Genomic DNA, 21,791 nt, shown 5'->3' with positions numbered 1-21,791 from the left:
TAGATTGGAAAGCCATTAAAGACTCCTCTGGCTGGGGCTGTTAATTGGAACTTGATGGATGGAGGGACTCAGTGGAGGCAATGCTGATCCAATCTTTAGGACTTTGTGTTTTCCAATAAATTACCCAATTCATTTCCCAAGCACAGATTACATAAATTCTACTCCTCCAGGGCTCTGGGTTAAAAAAGCCCCCCTTCTCCCCACCCCATAAGACTATGCCAGATGCCATTTGCACCAAAATATCTTCTGAATGAAAATCAAAATATAATCAACGTTTATACTTAGAAAATTTATTGCAATCATTTTCTCTCGTAATTTCCTTATTCTAAAGTTTGGACATGCCATATATCATAACCCCAGTCAGTGGGGGAAAAATAGGCAAGTACCATGTGTTTAATATTTAGCAAAGGTTTATTCCAAGATCAAACTTGTTTATGGCTTCATCTGTCATTTACACCCATAGACTTTCCCCAATATAACGGCCCAGCAACAAGCCTATTTCCAACTACAGCACAAAGGGAAAAAAGGATCAATTTTTATTAGGGCTGCATGAAATCTCACAGCTCCCTCAGTGTGAAGCTGCTTTGGTGCCATAAGGATTAACCCACTGGCAGCCTCCATTCTCAGGGCAAGGGAAAGAAAGGATCATGGAGCAGTGAGAGAGATATATGAGAATATAGATAATTAATATAAGCCTAGAACCTTCATTCTCTGTTCCTATTGAAAACAGCATCTGCCTGTCCTTTGTTATTTACTGCACTGCTGGTTCTGACTACATGCACCATTAAAGTCTCCAGTCCCTGTACACTGCTACAACTGTCCTCCTTTACATTCTGTTTAATTATAGAACATGGGAGACACTGTAGGAGTTGGAGTCTAGGTTGTAGGGAGTCAGAACCAGCAGTGCACAGAACAGTACAGGGCAGTCAGATACTGCTATTAATATCAGCATTTATAAATAACTAAACATTTCTAATAAATGTACATTAAAAAGTTACTTAGAGTTAAGGGTTAGGGTTGTTCACCTTGAAATTAACTTTTTATTATTATTAACATTTATTTATAAAGCGCCAATATATTCCGCTTTATATAATGTAGACATTGCTATTCTGAGACAATTTGCAATTGGTTTTTATTTTTTTATTTTTTCAGTTATTTAGCTTTTTGTCTAGCAGCTCTCCAGTTTGGAATTTCAGTAGCTATCTGGTTGCTAGGGTCGTGTTTACCTTAGCAACCAGGCAGTGGTGTGAATGAGGGAATGGAATATGGATAGAAGAGGGACCAAATAGAAAGATAAGGAATAAAAAGTAACAATAAAAATACAATTGTAGCCTCAAACAGCAAAAGTTTTTTGGCTAGCGGGGTCAGTGACCCCCATGTGAAAGCTGGAAAGATGTAGGCAACATAGGCAAATAAATCAATAACTATAAAACATAAATAATGAAGACCAAATGCAAAGTTGCTAGGAATAGTACATTTTAAAACATACAAAATTTATCTTAAAGGTGAACCACCCCTTTAAGTAATAATTCTATGATGTAAAATAATACATTTAGGTTTACAATCCTATTAAGAGGTGCAGTGCTCCTGGCAACTCATCAGCTCATTTTTTAAACACTGGGCAAAATTGCTCCTGGGCAGTAACCTATGGCAACCAATCAATGATTCATTTTTTTCAGCCTGCTGCAGGTAGAACAGTGAAAGCAAAGATCTGATTGGTTTGGTTTACTGCCCAGGTACAGGTATGCCCAGTTTATAAAACTACCACTGTGCCAGCCTGGTGAGAAGCCACCAGTCATATATATGGCTGCAGCCTTTGGCCTATGGGCAGCAATTTAAGTTGAGGACAGGCCCAATAAATAGTGACTGTCTGTGGCATCTTACAGCAGCCCCTGTGGCATTTGCCAGGACCCACAGATTGCCAGTCTGGGCTTACTAGGGTGTGTATATACAGAGCAGGCTTGGACTCACTTGCAAGAGTACAGAGTTCCTGCTGGTGGGCCCCTGGCCCCAGCCTGGCATTAGTTCTTTCTTATTTCCAAGCCTATAGAATTTCTGTACCATTTAGTATAATCTCCTTCTAACTGTTGCAATTAGGCCCTAGATGTTAGGCTCTGCTTGGCCCTAGGTTTGACACTGGTACTGAGGGCATTTCACACAATGTGTGACAGTAAAGTTCCATGTTCCTGTATGAAGGGACATTCACAACTGGCCCTGGTCTTATCCAGTGTCGGACTGGGACCCAGGGGCCCACCAGAAAACCTGAGACCCTAGGCCCACTCTCCAAACTATATTTCCTCCTTTCCTCACCCAACCTCTTTATTCTCCTAGTCTCTTTAATTTACATGCTAGCATCTATTCTTCCATCTATTTCTCCTCTTTCTTCCCATTCAGAAATAGGGAATGACCATGAAGTAGGCCAAATGGTTTGGAGCAGGAGGGCCCACTGACACTTGGGCCTACCGGGAGTTTTCCTGGTATCCTGGTGGGCCAGTCCGACACTGGTCTTATCCACACACTCTTTGCACAACGGTAGAACTGCCCTCTTCACAGTCGGTATCCTGCTTACATTTAGAACTTGGATCAGTTTGCACTGAGAATGGAGGGAGGATTCAGCTCTGCATCTTGGATTACACTGCTCCACCTCCCACCCTGGTTCCTTATACACCTAAATATTTCATGGCATCTCAGAGGAAGTGGGGCCTGTGTAGGATACACCTGGCACGGGGAGCTGCCTTGGCTGGCTGTCGGCTCCTTGGCAGCGCCATACACACGGCGATAAACCTGTTGAAAGCAACTCAGGGGGATCAGAGATGTTTGTAGGATGGTCCAAAATGGGGCGCCTCATATATTAGGATTCAGACACAAAGAGCTGCAGGTAGGAATAATGTGTGGAAGTAATGCACACCTACTTATCTTCTGACTATGCACGTAACACAGCAGAGCCTATAGCAACATAAGTAGCACCTATACCAGCATTGCAGCACCCATAGTAGCAACAGTTATAGTACTAGTGGGGATACCAGAACTGAGGACTTTGCACCCCTTTAGTCGTTGATGTACAGATGTCAGAACCCAGAATAGGTCACAGAGGAGCTCTTTGGGTGAAACCTACCCTTGTGTTCCCCATCTAAAAGGGGCAGTTAACCTTTAAATTAACTTTTAGTATGATATAGACATTGATATTCTGAGGTAATTTGCAATTTGATTTACTTTTTTTGTGTTTTTTTTAGTTATTTAGCTTTATGTTCAGCAGCTCTCCAGTTTGGAATTTCACCCACTTGTTTCTAGGGTCTTGTTTACCCTAGCAACCAGGCAGAGATTTAAATGAGAGACTGGAATATGAATAGGAGAGGGACTGAATAGAAAGATGAGGAATAAAAAGTAATAATAAAAGTTGTAGCCTCAAAGAAGCTTCCAGGCTCGGTGACCCCACTTCAAAGCTGGAAAACAAATAATTAAAAAAAAAAACTATAAAAAAAATAAATAACCAGGACCAATTGCCAATTTGCTAGGAATAGGAAATTTTATAACATACTAAAAGTTGACTTAAATTAATAGCTCAAAGCTCAAGAAGTTGGACCTAACTGCAGGAATGAACCTAAGTTCACCTAAGTTCACTTAAACTGAATCATCATTGGTCAGGGTATGGGCATTCCTCCTCCTGGGAGTGATCCCAGTGCAGCTTATTGGCTAAAATTCCACTGGAGATCCAGCCAGCTGATCTACAGGCTAAACAATCAAACCCATTGGCCCACGTGTCTCAGCTTCCCTTTGGAATGCCAGTGGCTACGGCTATAAGTTTAGCATTTATTAAAAATCTGGTCCCCTTAGGCTGCAGCCTCGAATGATTGAGAAGTTTAAAACTTCTTTCCCCAAAGCTGTGCACCGGAATTGCTGTCATTATTTCCATTTTATATAGGAGTAATGTAATTTATATTTTTTAGAAATTCACTACAGCCAACATTGGGCAGGAACTTTGGTATATTTACGGGGGCCTGAAGGCGCTCATTGTTAGGTTATTAATATTTATTCAGTAGGTGACCAGTCCAAAGCCTTCAACGTTTGTGAATTTATTTATTTATTTTTGGTATACGCAATAGGATATTTAATTTGTCTTTTATTGCAGACCAACCAGCTGATGCACTAGTAAGCATTCTCATTAGCTGATAAAGAGATTCTGAAAGTGGCCAAGTTTTCACCATTTGTTTCAGGCCCAGACTGGCAATCTATGGGTTCTGGCAAATGCCAGAGGGGCTGCTGTAAGATGCCATAGGCAGTCACTATTTATTGGGCCTATAGGGGGCTGTTTGGGCCTCTGTGTATTTAAAAAGGCCAGAGGCTATGTTGAATCTTAGTCTGGACCTGATTGGATTTTACTGAACTTGTATGGTTTTTAAATGCAAACCTTTGTAATGAAAATTAATTTCTAAAGGCTACTATTACTTTGGGAAATATTTTTGTTGCTATTTGCTAAAGACTATAAGACACACTACCGATGTCTACCAGGAGAAAACAGAGGTAAAAACACCATTCCTACCTGTGGCAGTGGAGTAGTATTTATAGAAGGGAGAGATGGTGCCTATAGTAGCAGTGGGATAATAGCCTCTGGGAAGGGACTGTGGCTGTGGGATAGCAGGTATAGTAGGGAGAGATGGTGCCTATAGTAGCAGTGGGATAATAGCCTCTGGGAAGGGACTGGGGCTGTGGGATAGCAGGTATAGTAGGGAGAGATGGTGCCTATAGTAACAGTGGGGGGATAATAGCCTCTGGGAAGGGACTGGGGCTGTGGGATAGCAGGTATAGTAGGGAGAGATGGTGCCTATAGTAGCAGTGGGGGGTTAATAGCCTCTAGGAAGGGACTGGGGCTGTGGGATAGCAGGTATAGTAGGGAGAGATGGTGCCTATAGTAGCAGTGGGATAATAGCCTCTGGGAAGGGACTGGGGCTGTGGGACAGCAGGTATAGTAGGGAGAGATGGTGCCTATAGTAGCAGTGGGGGGATAATAGCCTCTGGGAAGGGACTGTGGCTGTGGGATAGCAGTATAGAAGGGAGAGATGGTGCCTATAGTAGCAGTGGGGGGATAATAGCCTCTGGGAAGGGACTGGGGCTGTGGGATAGCAGGTATAGTAGGGAGAGATGGTGCCTATAGTAGCAGTGGGGGGATAAAAGCCTCTGGGAAGGGACTGGGGCTGTGGGATAGCAGGTATAGTAGGGAGAGATGGTGCCTATAGTAGCAGTGGGATAATAGCCTCTGGGAAGGGACTGGGGCTGTGGGATAGCAGGTATAGTAGGGAGAGATGGTGCCTATAGTAGCAGTGGGGGGATAATAGCCTCTGGGAAGGGACTGTGGCTGTGGGATAGCAGGTATAGTAGGGAGAGATGGTGCCTATAGTAGCAGTGGGGGGATAATAGCCTCTGGGAAGGGACTGGGGCTGTGGGATAGCAGGTATAGTAGGGAGAGATGGGGCCTATAGTAGCAGTGGGGGGATAATAGCCTCTGGGAAGGGACTGGGGCTGTGGGATAGCAGGTATAGTAGGGAGAGATGGTGCCTATAGTAGCAGTGGGGGGATAATAGCCTCTGGGAAGGGACTGGGGCTGTGGGATAGCAGGTATAGTAGGGAGAGATGGTGCCTATAGTAGCAGTGGGATAATAGCCTCTGGGAAGGGACTGGGGCTGTGGGATAGCAGGTATAGTAGGGAGAGATGGAATGTGTTACAGTACAGATATTAGCTTTGGAGAAGGAAGACGTGCAGATAATAGCCTCAATTTACTATACTAAAAGTATAGTATAGGAATATGTTGACAGTGAGTGCCAATAATACTGTCTGTATAATTGCTGCTCACACAAGACCACAACATTTTTGGGGAAATGTTAAGAGCTGTAGTTGAACTGCATCCAAGGGCCATAGGTTAAACAGTCCCTTTTCATAGGACCAAGAAGAATAGTGTGTTTGGCCCTGTTGGTGAGGGTGCATATGGAAGAGGGACAGGACATTGATTTGTGAAGTTTGCGTAGTTGAAGTGTAGGAAATCCTGCCCGAAAGCTCTTTGAGTCACTCTGCTCAGCTGACAGATGTGCTCATTTAACAAGCTGAAGCCCAAATGGGTGTATAAAATCTCCCCATTTAGCTGTGACAGGGGAGATTTCACGGCTTGTCTACAGAGGTTGTAAATTTTGTCCCCAACTGTGCGGCAGTCAAGTCACCCAATATATTCAGTCACGGTGGGCAGAGGCCCCCTGCTCCCAGCATATGCCTCTTTCTAATGGTGGGACTGAGTGTGGCTGACTGGAGATCAGTAAAACCCTGCTCCAGGGATGACCCTACATGCCCTCTAGACATATACCTTTGTCCCTGGGTAAAGAGGCTCTGTCAGTGCTCGACTACACCCACTTGTATATTTGTATACATAAATAGAGGGAGGAGGTGCCTTCAGTATAACACCGTGCAACAGAAAACAAAGGGATATAATAAGGCAGACCCTGTGGCTGCTAGATGGCCATAACTACAAAATGTCCAATGGCATTCCTTCCCAATAAATTGAGTTTTCATATATGCATACCAAACATTTATACCACTCACAGCATATCCCTATATTCCATTGTAATTAATGGCAGTCATTAGTGAGGCATGATCTGAACCTCATTATACTCTTATACCTATCATCGTTCCCTTTTAATGAAAATATTTGAGCTCCCATTGGCTATTGTGTTAAAGTCATTAAAAGGGAGACTTGTAGGGTTCAGATTTGGTTTAGCTGAGCACTAAGGAAGTCTGGACTCCTCCCTTCCTGTTCTGCAGAGCAGGAAGCTGCTTGTGCAACACAAAGTATCACTTTGCAGCTCAAAGTCCTGTATGCCCCATTGGCCCAAGCTGGCTATGTAGATCGGAAGCTCAGCATTTCCCTCTAGAAGAGAAAAGATTAGCCTAGCGGAGCTTTCATGTACTCAGGCTTTGGAGAATGATGTTATTAATGCGAGCCCCCATGGGCTGGGCCTTGAATAATTTCTCTCTTGCTATAATTATGGCTAGAATGGGAAACTGACAATGATCTGAAGGCATTAAGGGCTTAAATTGTCCAGTATTCCAAAGGGTCAGTTACTGTACCAGCCCGCCGCTCCCCCTGTTCCCACTAACTCCAGGCAGCACTCTGCTTTTAATTCTCTATTCTTCTTCCATGTTAATGGCTCGCTGCAGGATTGACAAGTAATTGAGACAAAGACTTTATCGCACTTTTAATTAGTTTAACGCCTCATCCTGACAGCAGAGATACAGGGTGCCGGCGTTTGTCAAATTTTTCTTTATCCCCTTACTGCCATGGGGGTCGGTCATTTAATTACCCATCGTTATATCACACTATGAAGTGTCAGTGGCAGTGAATGAGCAATAAAAAAGGAGGACGGTGGAGGATCCAGCTACACGGCACAGACACAGAGAAGCAGAATTCAATGAGTGATAAGGGCCAATTGGCCTCCCAGTCCTAACCTGGTTAACAAACCTACCATTATTATTATCATTATCATTAATTTAGAAAGCTACACTGTGTCCCTCCCCCTATAACCTAAGGCTAAGGCTTCCCAGCCCTGATTAAAGGCAGTGGGAAGTTTCCAAAAGTGTGATAAATTGCCCTCTATGGAGAAAGGCATATGGGGAAGGCACAGCTGCGGTGCTTATTGGTGAATGCCATGGGCTTGGCCCTTCTTGACAACACAGTTTGGCTATAATATATGGCCAGTAACATGCAGATTGCACTTTATGCACTAGTAAGTCACACTGCCTGACAGAACAATTAGTTGCTCACTTATTTTAAAGGGGAACTCCACCCAAACACAATTTAATCTTTTTGAAAGGTAAACTTTGCAATATACATCAGTTACAAATATGCTGCCTTTTCATGAATTTTAATGTAATAATATGGTTTGGAACAGTTCCCTAAGCCCCGCCCCCTGTTCCCCTGCTGATCTGGCTGGCTACTTTGAGACCCAAATAAAATGTAACAGTAGTCGACTGTCCTTAGCCTGCCTTCAGCCTGCATCCTCCATATCCCACAATTCCCTGCACATGTGATGTCAATAAGGAAAGAAACATCACAGTGCAATGCATTGTGGGTTATGTAGTTCCTGCATGCTGTCTGTAAGCTGTGGGGAAGTTGTTACAATTTGTAACATCAATGTTTTAGTCCCTCCTCCCCTGCCAGAATTTCAAATGATGAAGAAAGAGAAGAACTGTTTTGCCAGTGGATTTCAACATATAAAAATTGTATTTATTCAAACTTTCTGGTATATTCTATGTTATATTTCTGTGTTGTGTGGGGCTCTTTAACAAATTTTGGTTCGGAAGCTTGAGTTCCCTGATGGGTATATTGCAAAGTTGCTGGAAATTATGTTTACTTTTCAAACAGTTAAAGTTGTTTTATGTGGAGTTTCCCTGTAACTGGGGAGAAATAACCTGATTTTGGGACATATATGTCTGTCAGTGTCAGAGCTCATAAAGACACTAACAAGCTGGCAGATCTTTACATTTGGCCAGTGGGAGCTGCCGATATCGGCCCGTGACCGCAGGTAACTAGTCCTCAGCACGTAGAGGAGGCCAGGAGGGTGTAGACTGGTGTCAGGCAGCTTTTCTTGTTTTGGGTTTGTAGTGTAAAGGAACTGATAAAAGTTGCATTTTTTGTATTTAGGGTTTATACAAAGATCCTCCCTCCTTGTGTGGATGTGTGGTGCCTTATTTATATAAACACAAGCGTGGGTTATCTGCCCCGGCCATCTCTTCCAGTGTGCAAGACTATCCCCTTTGTTTCATGTGCATGTAGCACCTCCTCGGATCATAGGAATAGCTTGTTGTACTTGTATTAAGGTGGCCATACACCTTGCCAAACGAGTAGATCTTCTCCCGATTTGCCCACCGCTATTGGCTAATTAAACCGGCGGGCGCTGACAGAGCGACGACTGTGTCAACAAGCTGATGCGGTCCCTGATCCGACAGAAAATCAAACCTGCCTGATCGAGATCTGCCCAATGTTAGACCCGTCGGGGGTGCCCATAAACAGGCTAATAAGTTGGCGAATCGGTATAAAGGATCCGAATCAGCAGCTAAAATCTGCCCATGTATGGCCAACTTTAGTTACTCGTTAGGTTCCACATGGACCATACATGCCCAGATTTGGTTCTGTGGTCTGTGGGCCATCTGGGCATGGTGGCACCACGGGGGGGGGGGGGTACAGTTTTAACCGATCAAATGTGAAAGTAAAAGAAGCTCCTTGTTACTTCCTCTTAGATCTGTGCCCTCCAGCTGTTGTTGAACTGCATGCTGGTAGCTAAAGAGGGAGGACTGCAGGTTGGCTATACCTGATTTATATATTACTACCTGAAGTAGAGGGCCCCAGACATCCTGTATTGCAAATGGCCCCTTCTTCCCTGCCCCATCATGCCAGCTTGGAACCCTATGGCTGCAGAGTATATGAAATACATTAGTAATAAAGCTCTGGGGATGGATAAAAAGATGGAAGGATGCTTCTGCAACCTGAAAGGGGGTGTTTCACTATATTTCAGTTCACTGCCTGGTTGCTAGGGTAGATTGGACCCCGGCAACCAGATAGCTACTGAAATGTCAGACTGGAGAGCTGCTGACCAGAAAGCTAAATCTTTAAAAAACCGTCACCAAATATCACTTTATACATTATACTACAAGTTCATTTAATGGTGAACTACCCCCTTAAATATACCTACTTGGCACAATATACACTCACCCATTTTTTAAGGGCAAGTTGGCATGTATGAAGGCATTACATAAATGGCTTTCCCTTCTTGTGAGAGGTGTTTTTTTATAAGCTGCTCCTTAGTAAATATGAGCAAGCATTCTGCAGTTTTTGGATAATGTGGATACTGGAGGACACTGTTACGTAAGGGTCTGTGGGTGAGGGTTTGTTGTTGGACCAATTCTGGCTGTACCCACTGATATGAATAAACACACATATATACTGATAAATAAGCCACCTTGTTAAGAATCAACATTAGCCTTAGGGTTGTCTAAGACATAGTAGGGCCCAGGTCTGGACTGGGATTCAAATTAGGCCCTGGCATTTTAACTACACAGAGGCCCAAACAGCCCCCTATAGGCCCAATAAATAGTGAGTGTCTATGGCATCTTACAGCAGCCCCTCTGGCATTTGCCAGACCCACAGATTGCCAGTCTGGGCCTGGTGGGGTCCCCACTTTAACTGGGCCCCTGAGAGAAGCCTTCTCCCTCAATGGCAGCCCTGGCTATACTAATATGTTTACCGAACACATATAATAATATGGATGTAAATGGGTACACTGTCCCTTTAAGAGTGAAGCGTTTGAGATGGAAACATTATCACTGGCAGAATGACACAATATACTCCACACTTAAGTGCTGATCTTCAGCTCACATTTTGTTAGACTGTTACGCACTCGTGGCTTTGCCCCACTCCGTCTCTGCGGCATCTGACGTCTGCCTGGCGGTTGGTAACCAGATCAATAAATGGGCTCCTTGATTCCCTGTGTGTCTGTACTGAGTACCGTGGCGCACTGACTGCAGCAAATCAGCTCTTGACATGTTGCAACTTATATTTACACATGACGTTAGTCACTGGGTGTTTGTTATTTTTTGTTTTTGGGTTTACATACCCTTTAAAGGGGAAGTTCACCTTACATTGAACTTTTAGTATAAATTGTTATGTTTTTTTTTTTATAGTCCTGGTCCACTCCCCCTCTGGGGCCCCCGCTGCTCACCCCCTCCTGCAATGCCAGCCCCCCCACACTCACCTTATATTTACTTTTGATGCAAATGGGGGAGGAGGGCAGTGGGGAAGTAACAGCAGAGGGTAGACGGGATTGAGTCTGGGTCAATGGGGCCCATCAGATTTTTTTCCCGGTGTCCCACCAGCCCTGTCCGGCCTTGCTTGGAATTTTAACAGCTTCCTAGTTGCTAAGGAAGGCTTAGTTTCCCTAGCAACCAGGCAGCTGTTGGGAAGTCAGAATAGAAGATGAATATCAGAAGGCCTGAATACAATTGTATATAGCAATAAAACTGATAATTTGACAACCCTAATAAATTAAGACCAATAAAAAAGTTTCTTAGGGTAAATTCATCCAGAGGGCGCCACAGAAAGGCAAAGGCTGAATTGGTGGTCCATGAAGGGGCGGAGCTTGCAGTTTATTTGGTGTGTAATTGGGTGTGGCTGGGTGAGTAGGAGCACCATTGCACTTAGTTCGCAGAGCCCACTGCACAGGGGCCCAGGGGCTGCAGAGAAATAACTGGGCCCCTCTTGGTGGGAGTGCCTTGCTAACCAGTAGTACATGGTCCCCATGTTTATGATAGTGGTCCTGGATCCACCTCTATCATTCTAAAAATGTGTTTGAAGGTGAAAGCAAGACCAATTGAAATTTGTCTTAGAATATTACTGTCTACAGCATACTACAATCCCCTGCAATTTAGATAACATAGTCATTGCATTGGCTGCAGATAGCTGGTGCAGCTGCTATACTCCTTCCTATATTTAAGATTTACCTTGGTTGTGACAAACACTATGGCAGCTCCCAAAAGCACCAATGTAAATATGCAGAGAAGGGAAAGCTTTGTGCATGTAATAATAGGGGAATGCCCTTTCTGCCCTGACCTAAAACCAGCCCAGGCTTTATGTTTTGTTTCGCTATAATTATCTTCTATCGATCTATCATCTTAATAGGAAATAAGATTTATGACAGTAAAGGGATGGATAGACATGTGACTTTTTTTTCTTGCAGCCTGTTAAAAAATACATGCAAGGGTGTATCAGGGGACCCACAAAGGATTCACAAGTGCGTATATTGTGTCTGGGAGATTTGCTAGGGCTTCCTTTGCCTTTTTATAAATAACATGATAATGGGATTGTGTGCCCTTAAATAGCAGATAATATCTAAGCCACGTGTGGTGAGTCTAGTCTATTTGTGTGCCTGGGTGTTATTATGAGTGTATACAGGGACTGAGTGAAGGACATATTCCCAAATAGTTTTTCAATGCGGGGTCTCCCAGGGTTAATGACCTGACATCATGATAAAAGCTGACCATTTGTAATGTGTCTGGACTGTGGTGCGGAGCCCTGAAAAGGTTAATGTGCTGAAAGAGGAGATATTTTACCCTGCACCTGCCCCGCACCCTGACACAGACACAGGGGAGAACAAAGGGCAACTTGCTATGGGAAGAGTAGGGGGACGCGGCTGGTAGGGTGGGAGGAAGATAAAATGATGGAATGAATGATTGAATGATAGAAGGAAAACACCAATAAATACATACAATTCAATACATACACAGTGTTTGTTTACCCCCTTCACCCATTATAACCAAAAAAACTGTTGAAGTGACCCTCAACTTTCAGACAGAATCTAAAGTGGAACTACACCCAAACACAACTTGAGCTTTTTGAAAAGTAAACACAATTTCAAGCAACTTTGCAATTTACATTAATGAAAAATATGCAGCCTTTTTAATATATGTAATGTAATAATATGGTTTGGAACAGTTCCCTAAGCCCCGCCCCCTGTTCCCCTGCTGATCTGACTGGCTACTCTGAAAAATGTAACAGCAGTCACCAATCCCCAGCCTGCCTTCAGCCTGCATCCTCCCAATCCCACAATTCCCTGCACATGTGACATCAATAAGGAAAGGAACATCACAGTGCAATGCATTGTGGGTTATGTAGTTCCTGCATGCTGTCTGTAAGCTGTGGAGAAGTTGTTACAATTTGTAACATCAGCATTTTAGTCCCTCCTCCCCTGCCAGGATTTCAAATGAAGCAGAAAAAAAGAACTGTTTTGCAGCTGGATTTTAGCATATAGAAATTGTATTTATTTATACTTTTTGAAGGAACAGATTACAGTGTTAGGTATAATTAGGGTTTCTAGGGATAGTGCATTTTCTCTTTAAAATACATTTTACTGGGGCCTAAAAATAGCTGAGCTCTGCCAAGAGATAGGGTGTATTGCAGGCAGATCAATAAACCATTTCCAACGAATGCAGCGATGTCCCATGAATCTTTCCTTTTTCTCCCCAATAAACATGACAGGTAACATGATGAGGCCGCCTTGTCTTGGCTGGGGTGGGGGGCATCACAGAACTGCTGGGTTTGGCACATCCTTCAGGAGTGACTCTTCATGTCATACATAGTCTTGTCTCAGGTTCCAGGCGCCAGTCTCATATCTCTCATCTATCCCAACACTCATACCTAGGCAGGCAGTGGGTGGGACAGGGGGAGGGATTGAGTGGGTAGGTGGGGGGGGGAATATTAGGGGTAATTGGGAAGAAGTAAGAAACCTAGGAGATTAATGAGCCACTGAAAGCTCTGCAATCCATATTTTTGTTATATTATATCGGTCAGTTTAAAGGTATCGACTTCTTCAACCAGACTTCTCTTTCCAGGTCTATTAAAGTAACTCCTGCACAAAGCCGACAGGCAGACAGTCTGCCTGAGGGAGAGGGCAAGTTGTACCCAGTCATCAATGTGCAAACATGTTCCCTTCCTACCTGCTCAGTGTGTGCCCCTTGAGCACAGCCATAATACCCCAGTGGGCAGAATGTCTTCATGCCATTTCCTTTCCCATAAGGAGCAGGAGCGGAAGTGCAATATTCCAGCAGTTTCATGGTGGTATTGGTAGCTTTGTCACTTGCACTTCCACTTCTTACCAGTTTTAAAGGGAGACAAGTTCTTGTTTCTACAGAGCAGCGCCACCAGTTATGATTTGTGCAGCTTTATCCTGCAGACACCTACAACTTAGTTCAGCCATACTTGGTTCAGGTACACTCAGGGGTATATTTATCATGGAGTGAAGCATTACCGGTGATGTTGCCCAGGGCAACCAATCAGCAATAAGATTTCAACAGTCAGAAAACCAAAGTGAAGCATCTGATTGGCTGCTATCAGCAACATCACTGGTGATGTTTTACTCCACATTTTTACACAGCATGATAAATATACCCCTCATCTGTGTCAGACTGGGAGAAGCGGGACCCTCTGCCTCCCCCTCTTCCAGTGCCAATTATTTTCACACTGATTATTATTGCTGCATTCTGACCCCCCTATGCTCTACCACTGTGCTACATAGGCTGCCCATATACCCAGACCATGGGGCCCAACAGGACCAGTGCCCACCTGTTTTTTTCCTGGTTCCTTGGCAGGCCAGTCCTTTGCTGAATACACATGTATTATTGATACTGCCTTTGTATAAAGGAGTGTTGTCAAATGGGTTTATGCTGGGACCTGATTATCCACAACATTTACGGGGTTATGTAATAAAAGTCTGCACCTATAGCAGCTGGGTTACTAGGCCTGGTGCAAACTTTGCGACTTTGCCCCTAAGGGAGTTTGCAAAATAAAACCTTGACTATATTGCAACATAGAAGAGTATTTTCCATCTGCACAGCTGTAGATCACTGGATATAATGAGCTATATAACAATTTGAATCATTACCAGTGGATGCTAGGATCTACAACCCATGGGTGTCCTGAAGGATGTAGAGATGGACGTGGGAGTTGCAGTTCATGAATTATATGAAAACCTCAGATTGTAGATTCCTGATTATACCAGTGATCCCCAACCTGTGGCTCGGGGGCAACATGTTGCTTATCAAACCCTTGGGTGTTGCTCTCAGTGCCCCCAAACCAGGGAGTTATTATTGAATTCCTGAGTTGGGGGCAAATTTTGGTTGAGTAAAAACAAGATTTACTAACAAACAACAACTCTTGATAGTCTGCATAAGGCTAGCAGATAGACACCACAGTCGTTATTTGGAATCTCCATGAACTTTTATGATGTTTGTGTTTCTCTCCAAATCTTTTTACATTTGACTGTTGCTCACGAGTAAGAAAGGTTGGGGATTCCTGCTCTTAGGGGTATTATGAGTGGAAGTTTGGCCAAGGCCCAGGACTCTGTGTAGTAACATTGTTTATAACCCAACCTGCAGTCCTCTAGCTGAACTATAGCCCCCACACAGGCACTGAAAGCCTTCATCTGTCAGAGGTACAGCAACAGCTGGATCCTGCACATTAGACTGCCCTCACATGTTGCTCCCAGTCTTGGATACTATTCCATATTCACTGTGGTAGCCAAGCAGGGATAAAGGCTCTGATGTATATATATATATAAAATATTATAGGGTCCAGCAACTTCTAGTTATGGCACTGCCATACACAGGGAGCTTATACCTGGCAGCCTCTCTGCCTATCCATAATGCCTGGTTAGCCTGTGCCCCCCCCCCACAGCCCCCTAGCAGCAGCAGCAGAACATGCAGGGAATCCTCTCCAGCTTTCTCTCTGTAGAGAAGCAGCTTCTCCCTGCATTGGGACCCCCCACTGCCTACCTTCTACCTCCTATGTAGGACAGGTGCCTGGGGCCCCAGGGGGCCATGGGATTTCCGAGCCATCCCATCTTCCTGCTGCACAGGGGAGCCTATGATTGGTCCTATGGAAGTGAGAGCCTCATGCAAATGTGACCACGCCAGCAGGCAGTCTGGAGATCAGAAGGGACCTGGGCTGTGTGAGGGGAGGGCAGCAGTCTGTGTGAGCAAACTGGAAGCAAAGGCTACCCCCCCCCCACTTCAACAATAATAAAAAATATCAGCACCCCCTCCTTCTGCTCCCCCTCAACTTCCCAGTGAAGCTCCGCCATCCTCATCCTCTATCTCTCCTTCCTCTGCACTCAGGATGAGCACCAAAGAAGAGCCCACCAAGTCCGCCCCAGCCACCCTCTCCAGCTTCACCATCCAGTCCATCCTGCAGGGCACTACATCGGACAGAGGCCGAACCGCTGCCAGGGTCTATACCAGGGAAGCCATCTCCTGCCCCAGCACATCTTCAGATGAGGATGAACAAGACGAATCCTGGAGGGGGCACGGCTGTAACTGCCCTGACCCGGGGGATAAAGACTCCAAGGGCCAAGCCCCCCACCCCTGCGGTGCCCACAGGTGCCCCAGTAAGTACCCATTATACTCACATCATTACTGCCCGGCCTCTGTGTATAACATATCACTAGTCATCACCCAGCTGGTTATAAAGATAATATTTTCTTCTAAATTTCCTGTTTAATATACATAAATAAATAAATACATAAATAAATAATCTTACCAGCTCTGGGGGAGAGAGATATTCAGTAACCAGGGCTGTCTGTGCGGGGCTTCGCTCTGCTTCCTAAATTAAATAATTGATATTAGTCGATCATGTCCTTCAGTCATTTATCTCTAAACGATATTTAGCTATGGGACCAGGAAGTATTTAGTAAAAAAAAAAAAAAAAGTCATTAAACGATTGAAGGATAAATGATCTGTCATTTTGGGAAGATTTCCAATTGCCTTTTTTTGTTAAAAGCGCTGATTTATTATCGGGAAGAATTGATTTTTGTTTTATCCGTAAAAAAAAATTCCATACGAATGAATAGAAGCAGATATGACACTTGGCGAAACGATTTATCCTTAGATTCTTCCTCAGGAGTAAGCAGCGATTTGTATTTATTCGGTCTGGCTCTAAAGAAGAAATCGCAATTGTTTTTTGTTACTTTTATTGCGATTCTTAAAAGGTTTATAGGACAGAATAATTAATATAAAATACATTTTACATTTGATGTTTTTATTTCGAACACAGAATTTAAATAATAACGAACTATTTTAAAACAAATAGATATAATCTTTCAGATACTGGATGAAATACAATTTGATGATGCTGTTTATATTGGCATTTGTACTACATTTATAGGAATTTCTGTTGTATGTTCGGTTCGGTGTTGGTGCCAGGGCTGGGAGATGCCTAAATGGCAGGGAAATGGTTGGCAGTTGGTGGGGGGGGGGGCTGATGAGCAGACAATTCTCTTTCTAATGTGACTTCCTGATGTTCTGCAGACAGGACCCAGATGCCCTCTCCTTCCCAGCAGGACTACACAGAGGAGAAGGACAGCCATTACCCCCAGTCTTTAGGAGACAGGCACAAGGATGGAGGGGACAAAATGGGCAACTCTAAGAAAAAGACCCGGACAGTGTTCTCTAGAAGCCAGGTCTACCAGCTGGAGTCCACTTTTGACATGAAAAGATACCTGAGCAGCTCAGAGAGAGCCTGTTTGGCTTCCAGCCTTCAGCTAACAGAGACTCAAGTCAAGACCTGGTTCCAGAACCGCAGGAACAAATGGAAAAGGCAACTTTCTGCTGAGCTGGAAGCTGCCAACATGGCCCATGCCTCAGCACAGACTCTAGTGGGAATGCCCTTGGTGTTCAGGGACAACTCCATCCTAAGGGTTCCAGTGCCCAGATCCATTGCCTTCCCTGCCCCTCTGTACTACCCCAGCAGCAACGTCTCCCTACCTCTCTATAACTTGTACAACAAGATGGAATACTGACTCCCATCCAAAAAAGTTTGTCAGGACTTAATAATCTTCCTTCAGCTGCTGCAACTCACCCCCCTTCTCTCAATCTGGGAATGCTGATACAGAGCAGAAGTGCTTCTTGCAACAAAATACACAATGTGTATTAACTTTATTTTATTTCTTGGATTATTTACGGGCACATATTTATGTATCAGGATTCCTGTCTTAATAATGTGTATATATATAAATATATATAAATATATCTATCTATCTATATATATATATATATATATATATATATATATATATATATATATATATATATATATATATATATATATATATATATATATATATATATATATATATATATATATATATATATATATATATATATATTATTGCATTAACTTGTAGCAGGCATGACAGGATTCTGTCGTTCCAATGACAGACCACGATTCGTGTAATCTAACGAAATATTTCCTGTTATTTGAAGGAAAGAAAATCGAACCCCCTGTCCTGTCCAGTTTATAAAAATCCCATTCAGCTGCCCTGATAATAATGTTATCATTTTAACTGCTATGTTCTAATAGCAAAAGAGACTGTGAAAACTGTATTTTTACAGGTTCGTTTTCTTTTTTTTTATTATTATTACAAAATGGAATCAGCATGTGAATATTTCATATGTTTAACGATATATTACATGTCCCTGTATTGCTCAGATTAAATGTCAAATGAAAAAAGAAGAGTATTAAAAAAAACAGGAGGCACCAAAACGGCATGGTTTGTGATTTTTCCGAAACTGATATTTTTTTTACCAGACCATTAAAAAAGTTAATATTTTTGTTTAATATTTGACGGCATTTACGGATTTATTTGATTGGAGAATTTAGAAATGAATGTAGTCCCCATCGAAACCGTGCAAGGCTGGAGATCTTGTGGTTTCCGTTTAGGTTCAGCAATTGCACCCACTTAGTATATATTTAACTATATTGGCATCTCCTACTTAATTGTTGGGTCTATAAAGTATTCATTTTCTAACTATAATTGAGGAAATTTATCCTGTCAGTATTTTGATACAAATTAAAACCCAACCTGCCCGTTGTGAATAGATCTAAAAAAACGAAACGATCTATAGTAAGACGTTTTTGCTCAAATAAAATATACGATGGCGTTTTATTTTCTGAAATGGATGTATTTCTTGATGGGATGATGGAAGACACTTTTCTGAAACATTTCACTCCATTTTCCCTTGTGTGTATTCGTAATTATTCGGATTATGTATCCCTGCACCAGTTTTCCACTGTCCACATCTGCTGGGCGTTTAAATGAACTGCTGCACACCTCAGCGATTTTATTGTAGTCTGTAAATAATTCTCGACTACTAAATAGACTAAAAAGCCCACTCCTGGGCAGAAATCTACAATTAGAAAATCGAAATCAGATATCTAATAATCTTTAATTTCTGCATTCGGTATATTGAAAGGCAAACAACCACAAGGGGGAAGGCAGAGATATTAATAATTCGTTTATTTTACTTCTATTTATAAACTGGCCCCTTTATTTGGTGGCTAGCGGGCCACTTGATTTGTTCAACGATTCAGTACTTGAAGTAACACAAATTTGCAGCAGGCATTGACCCAGAGAGGGATGCTGCAGCCAATTAAGTGTGTCATTGCCCCCCCCAGATACAGATGATGAGGGTAATGAGCTGTCAGTGAAACAATTTGCATGTTTACCTTCAGCAGGAAATCAGCCAGTTTAATATGCAGGGATTTCACAAGGCTGGGAGCTGCCAGGAGAAAGGAGTTGGGCAGTGCCAGGCAATAAATCATCTGTCTGGTCCCTATGATCCCACCTGACAGGGGGCTTCATTGCTTTAGATATAGGTATTTAGATATAGGTGTATAGATATAGGTATATAGATATAGGTATATAGATATAGGTATATAGATATAGGTATATATATAGGTATATAGATATAGGTATATAGATATAGGTATATAGATATAGGTATATAGGTATATAGATATAGGTATATAGATATAGGTATATAGGTATAGGTATATAGATATAGGTATATAGGTATATAGATATAGGTATATAGATATAGGTGTATAGATATAGGTGTATAGATATAGGTGTATAGATATAGGCGTATAGATATAGGCATATAGATAAAGGTATATAGATATAGGTGTATAGATATAGGTGTATAGATATAGGTATATAGATATAGGTATATAGATATAGGCATATAGATATAGGTATATAGATATAGGTGTATAGATATAGGTGTATAGATATAGGTATATAGATATAGGTGTATAGATATAGGTATATAGATATAGGTATATAGATATATAGATAGATATAGGTATATAGGTATAGCCCTGTGCTGTGTGGGTAATGGTGTCTGAGTTTGGCCTGCACTTGCCTAATACTCTATTGCTCCCCTTATGCAAATACTAATTATCTAAATGTACCCCCCCCCCAAAAAAAAATATATATATACACACCCCCCTAATCTTTATTCCCAAGCCTTTTCTAGCATATACACACCACAGGCATCTATTTCTCTAACCAACACACACACATACATTCTCATACACAAACACACACATGCACACACTCATGCACCAACAGGTATTATCTCTATCACACTTACCCATCTCCCTCATTCTGTCTCACCCCCCCCCCCACTTACCTATCTTAACCATATTCACTTGCCCAGCTGCCTTATTCTATCTCTTACATACCCATGTTTCTCACTCAGATACTTACCAACCTCCCTCACTTTATCTCTTACACACACTTACCCATCTACCTTACACATGAACACTTACCCATTTGTCTCACTCACTTTAAAACATACACACTTACACATCTATCTCTGTCTCTCTTACATACGCACTTAGCCACTTACCTTTCTTAGGTACTTAATCACCTATCCCACCCATACATAAACAATTACTCATATGCCTCTCTCTCTCTCTCTTCGAGTTAAAACACATGGAGCTACTAGTAGCAGCCATTTTGTCATGGCTACTAAAGCCAGAAAATCCCCTGCCATAGACAATACTGAGAATTCCTCTGCTAAAACACACATAGAGACAATTATCAGTAAATGATCAGCACTGTCTATTTTAGTAGCTGTGACAAGTAGCTGCTACTAGTAGCTCTGTGTGTCTTCACCCTTACACACCATTGTGCCACACTCTCACTTTACACACATATTCCCACATGCCTTACTATCTTTCTTTCCTCAATACACTGCCCAATACATGTTGAAATACGGCGATCTGCGAAAAATGGATGGATGCTATACAAGTGGACATAATACAGCACCTTTCTATTGTTCTGTTCATTTGGGCCAACAACTAAGGTTTCTCTTCACTTCCTCATATACTAGCAGATATGGTGCACTGGCAGAATACATTTCAAAACCTTCCTTATTCATTAACTAACCAATATCTATAGTATATTAATAGTTCAAGTTTGTCGGGCCACCATACATGTAACAAAAAAAACTGTAAATTTTTGTCCATCATCTGCCTCACTCTTTTAACACATACACACTTACCCATCTGCCTCTTTCTAACACACCCCATGTGTTTTTATATGTTTCAGTTACTCACACACTTCTATTTAGTTACACTTACAAATACATTCACTTTGTGCACCCTTATAGCTATATCAATATGTATTGTACTAAAGTTACTCAGGTGCAATAATTATCTATCTATCTATCTATCTATCTATCTATCTATCTATCTATTTATCTATCATCTATCTATCTATCTATCTATCTATCTATATATAAATACATATACATATATGTGTGAGTGCATGTTTGTGATGTTTTTCTGTTTCTTCATTACAATGAATGAGAAATGTAAGTCCCAGAGGCCTTATTATAGCAGGTAAAGATACTGTATATACAAACCCAGCATTTCCAGCACTATATAATATGCCCATGAAGTCATTATGAAGTAAACACAACTGCCAGACATTACATAATAAAATGATCTTCTGCAAGGTGCATTATCTCACCCTTTTATCTATGCCCCCCCTACACCTCACAGTGGTAGAATCCTAAGACATATATATATATATATATATCTCTCCCTGCAAGAATAAAATAAAAGAGATGTTTTCAGCAGAAAATATGCATATAAAATATCAGTCAATGCTAAATTTACACATATTATTTTATTTTCTGCTATTTATATAGCACCCCCACATTTCTGCAGCACTTTATTATATATTTAACTATTATAAATCACTCACATTAGTCCCTTTCCCAGAGGAGCTTACAATCTAAGCTCCTCCCTATCACACACATTAGGGCCAGTTTTAGCCAATTAACCTGCCTGTATGCTTACCCATTACTATAATGTGCTCCTTCCAAATAAAAAAACAGTTGTACATAACAAATCCAG

At 42.1% G+C, this 21,791-nt stretch overlaps 1 protein-coding gene across 1 annotated transcript in view; it reads left to right on the top strand.

Annotated features, from left to right (window-relative positions):
- The window catches only part of hmx2 (H6 family homeobox 2), a 22,320-nt gene extending 4,638 nt beyond the window's left edge, over positions 1 to 17,682 (top strand). The window contains exons 2-3 of the mRNA XM_002937803.5: positions 15,704 to 15,972; positions 16,892 to 17,682. Coding sequence (XP_002937849.1) covers positions 15,705 to 15,972; positions 16,892 to 17,382 — 759 coding nt within the window. The 5' untranslated portion in view covers position 15,704 and the 3' untranslated portion in view covers positions 17,383 to 17,682. The remainder of the gene's footprint in view (positions 1 to 15,703; positions 15,973 to 16,891) is intronic.
- Positions 17,683 to 21,791: the final 4,109 nt, after the last annotated feature.

Source organism: Xenopus tropicalis, chromosome 7 (assembly GCF_000004195.4).
Source record: "Xenopus tropicalis strain Nigerian chromosome 7, UCB_Xtro_10.0, whole genome shotgun sequence".
Lineage (NCBI taxonomy): Eukaryota > Metazoa > Chordata > Amphibia > Anura > Pipidae > Xenopus > Xenopus tropicalis.
Note: the sequence above shows the minus strand (reverse complement) of the source record. Positions and strands in the feature narration are given on the sequence as shown.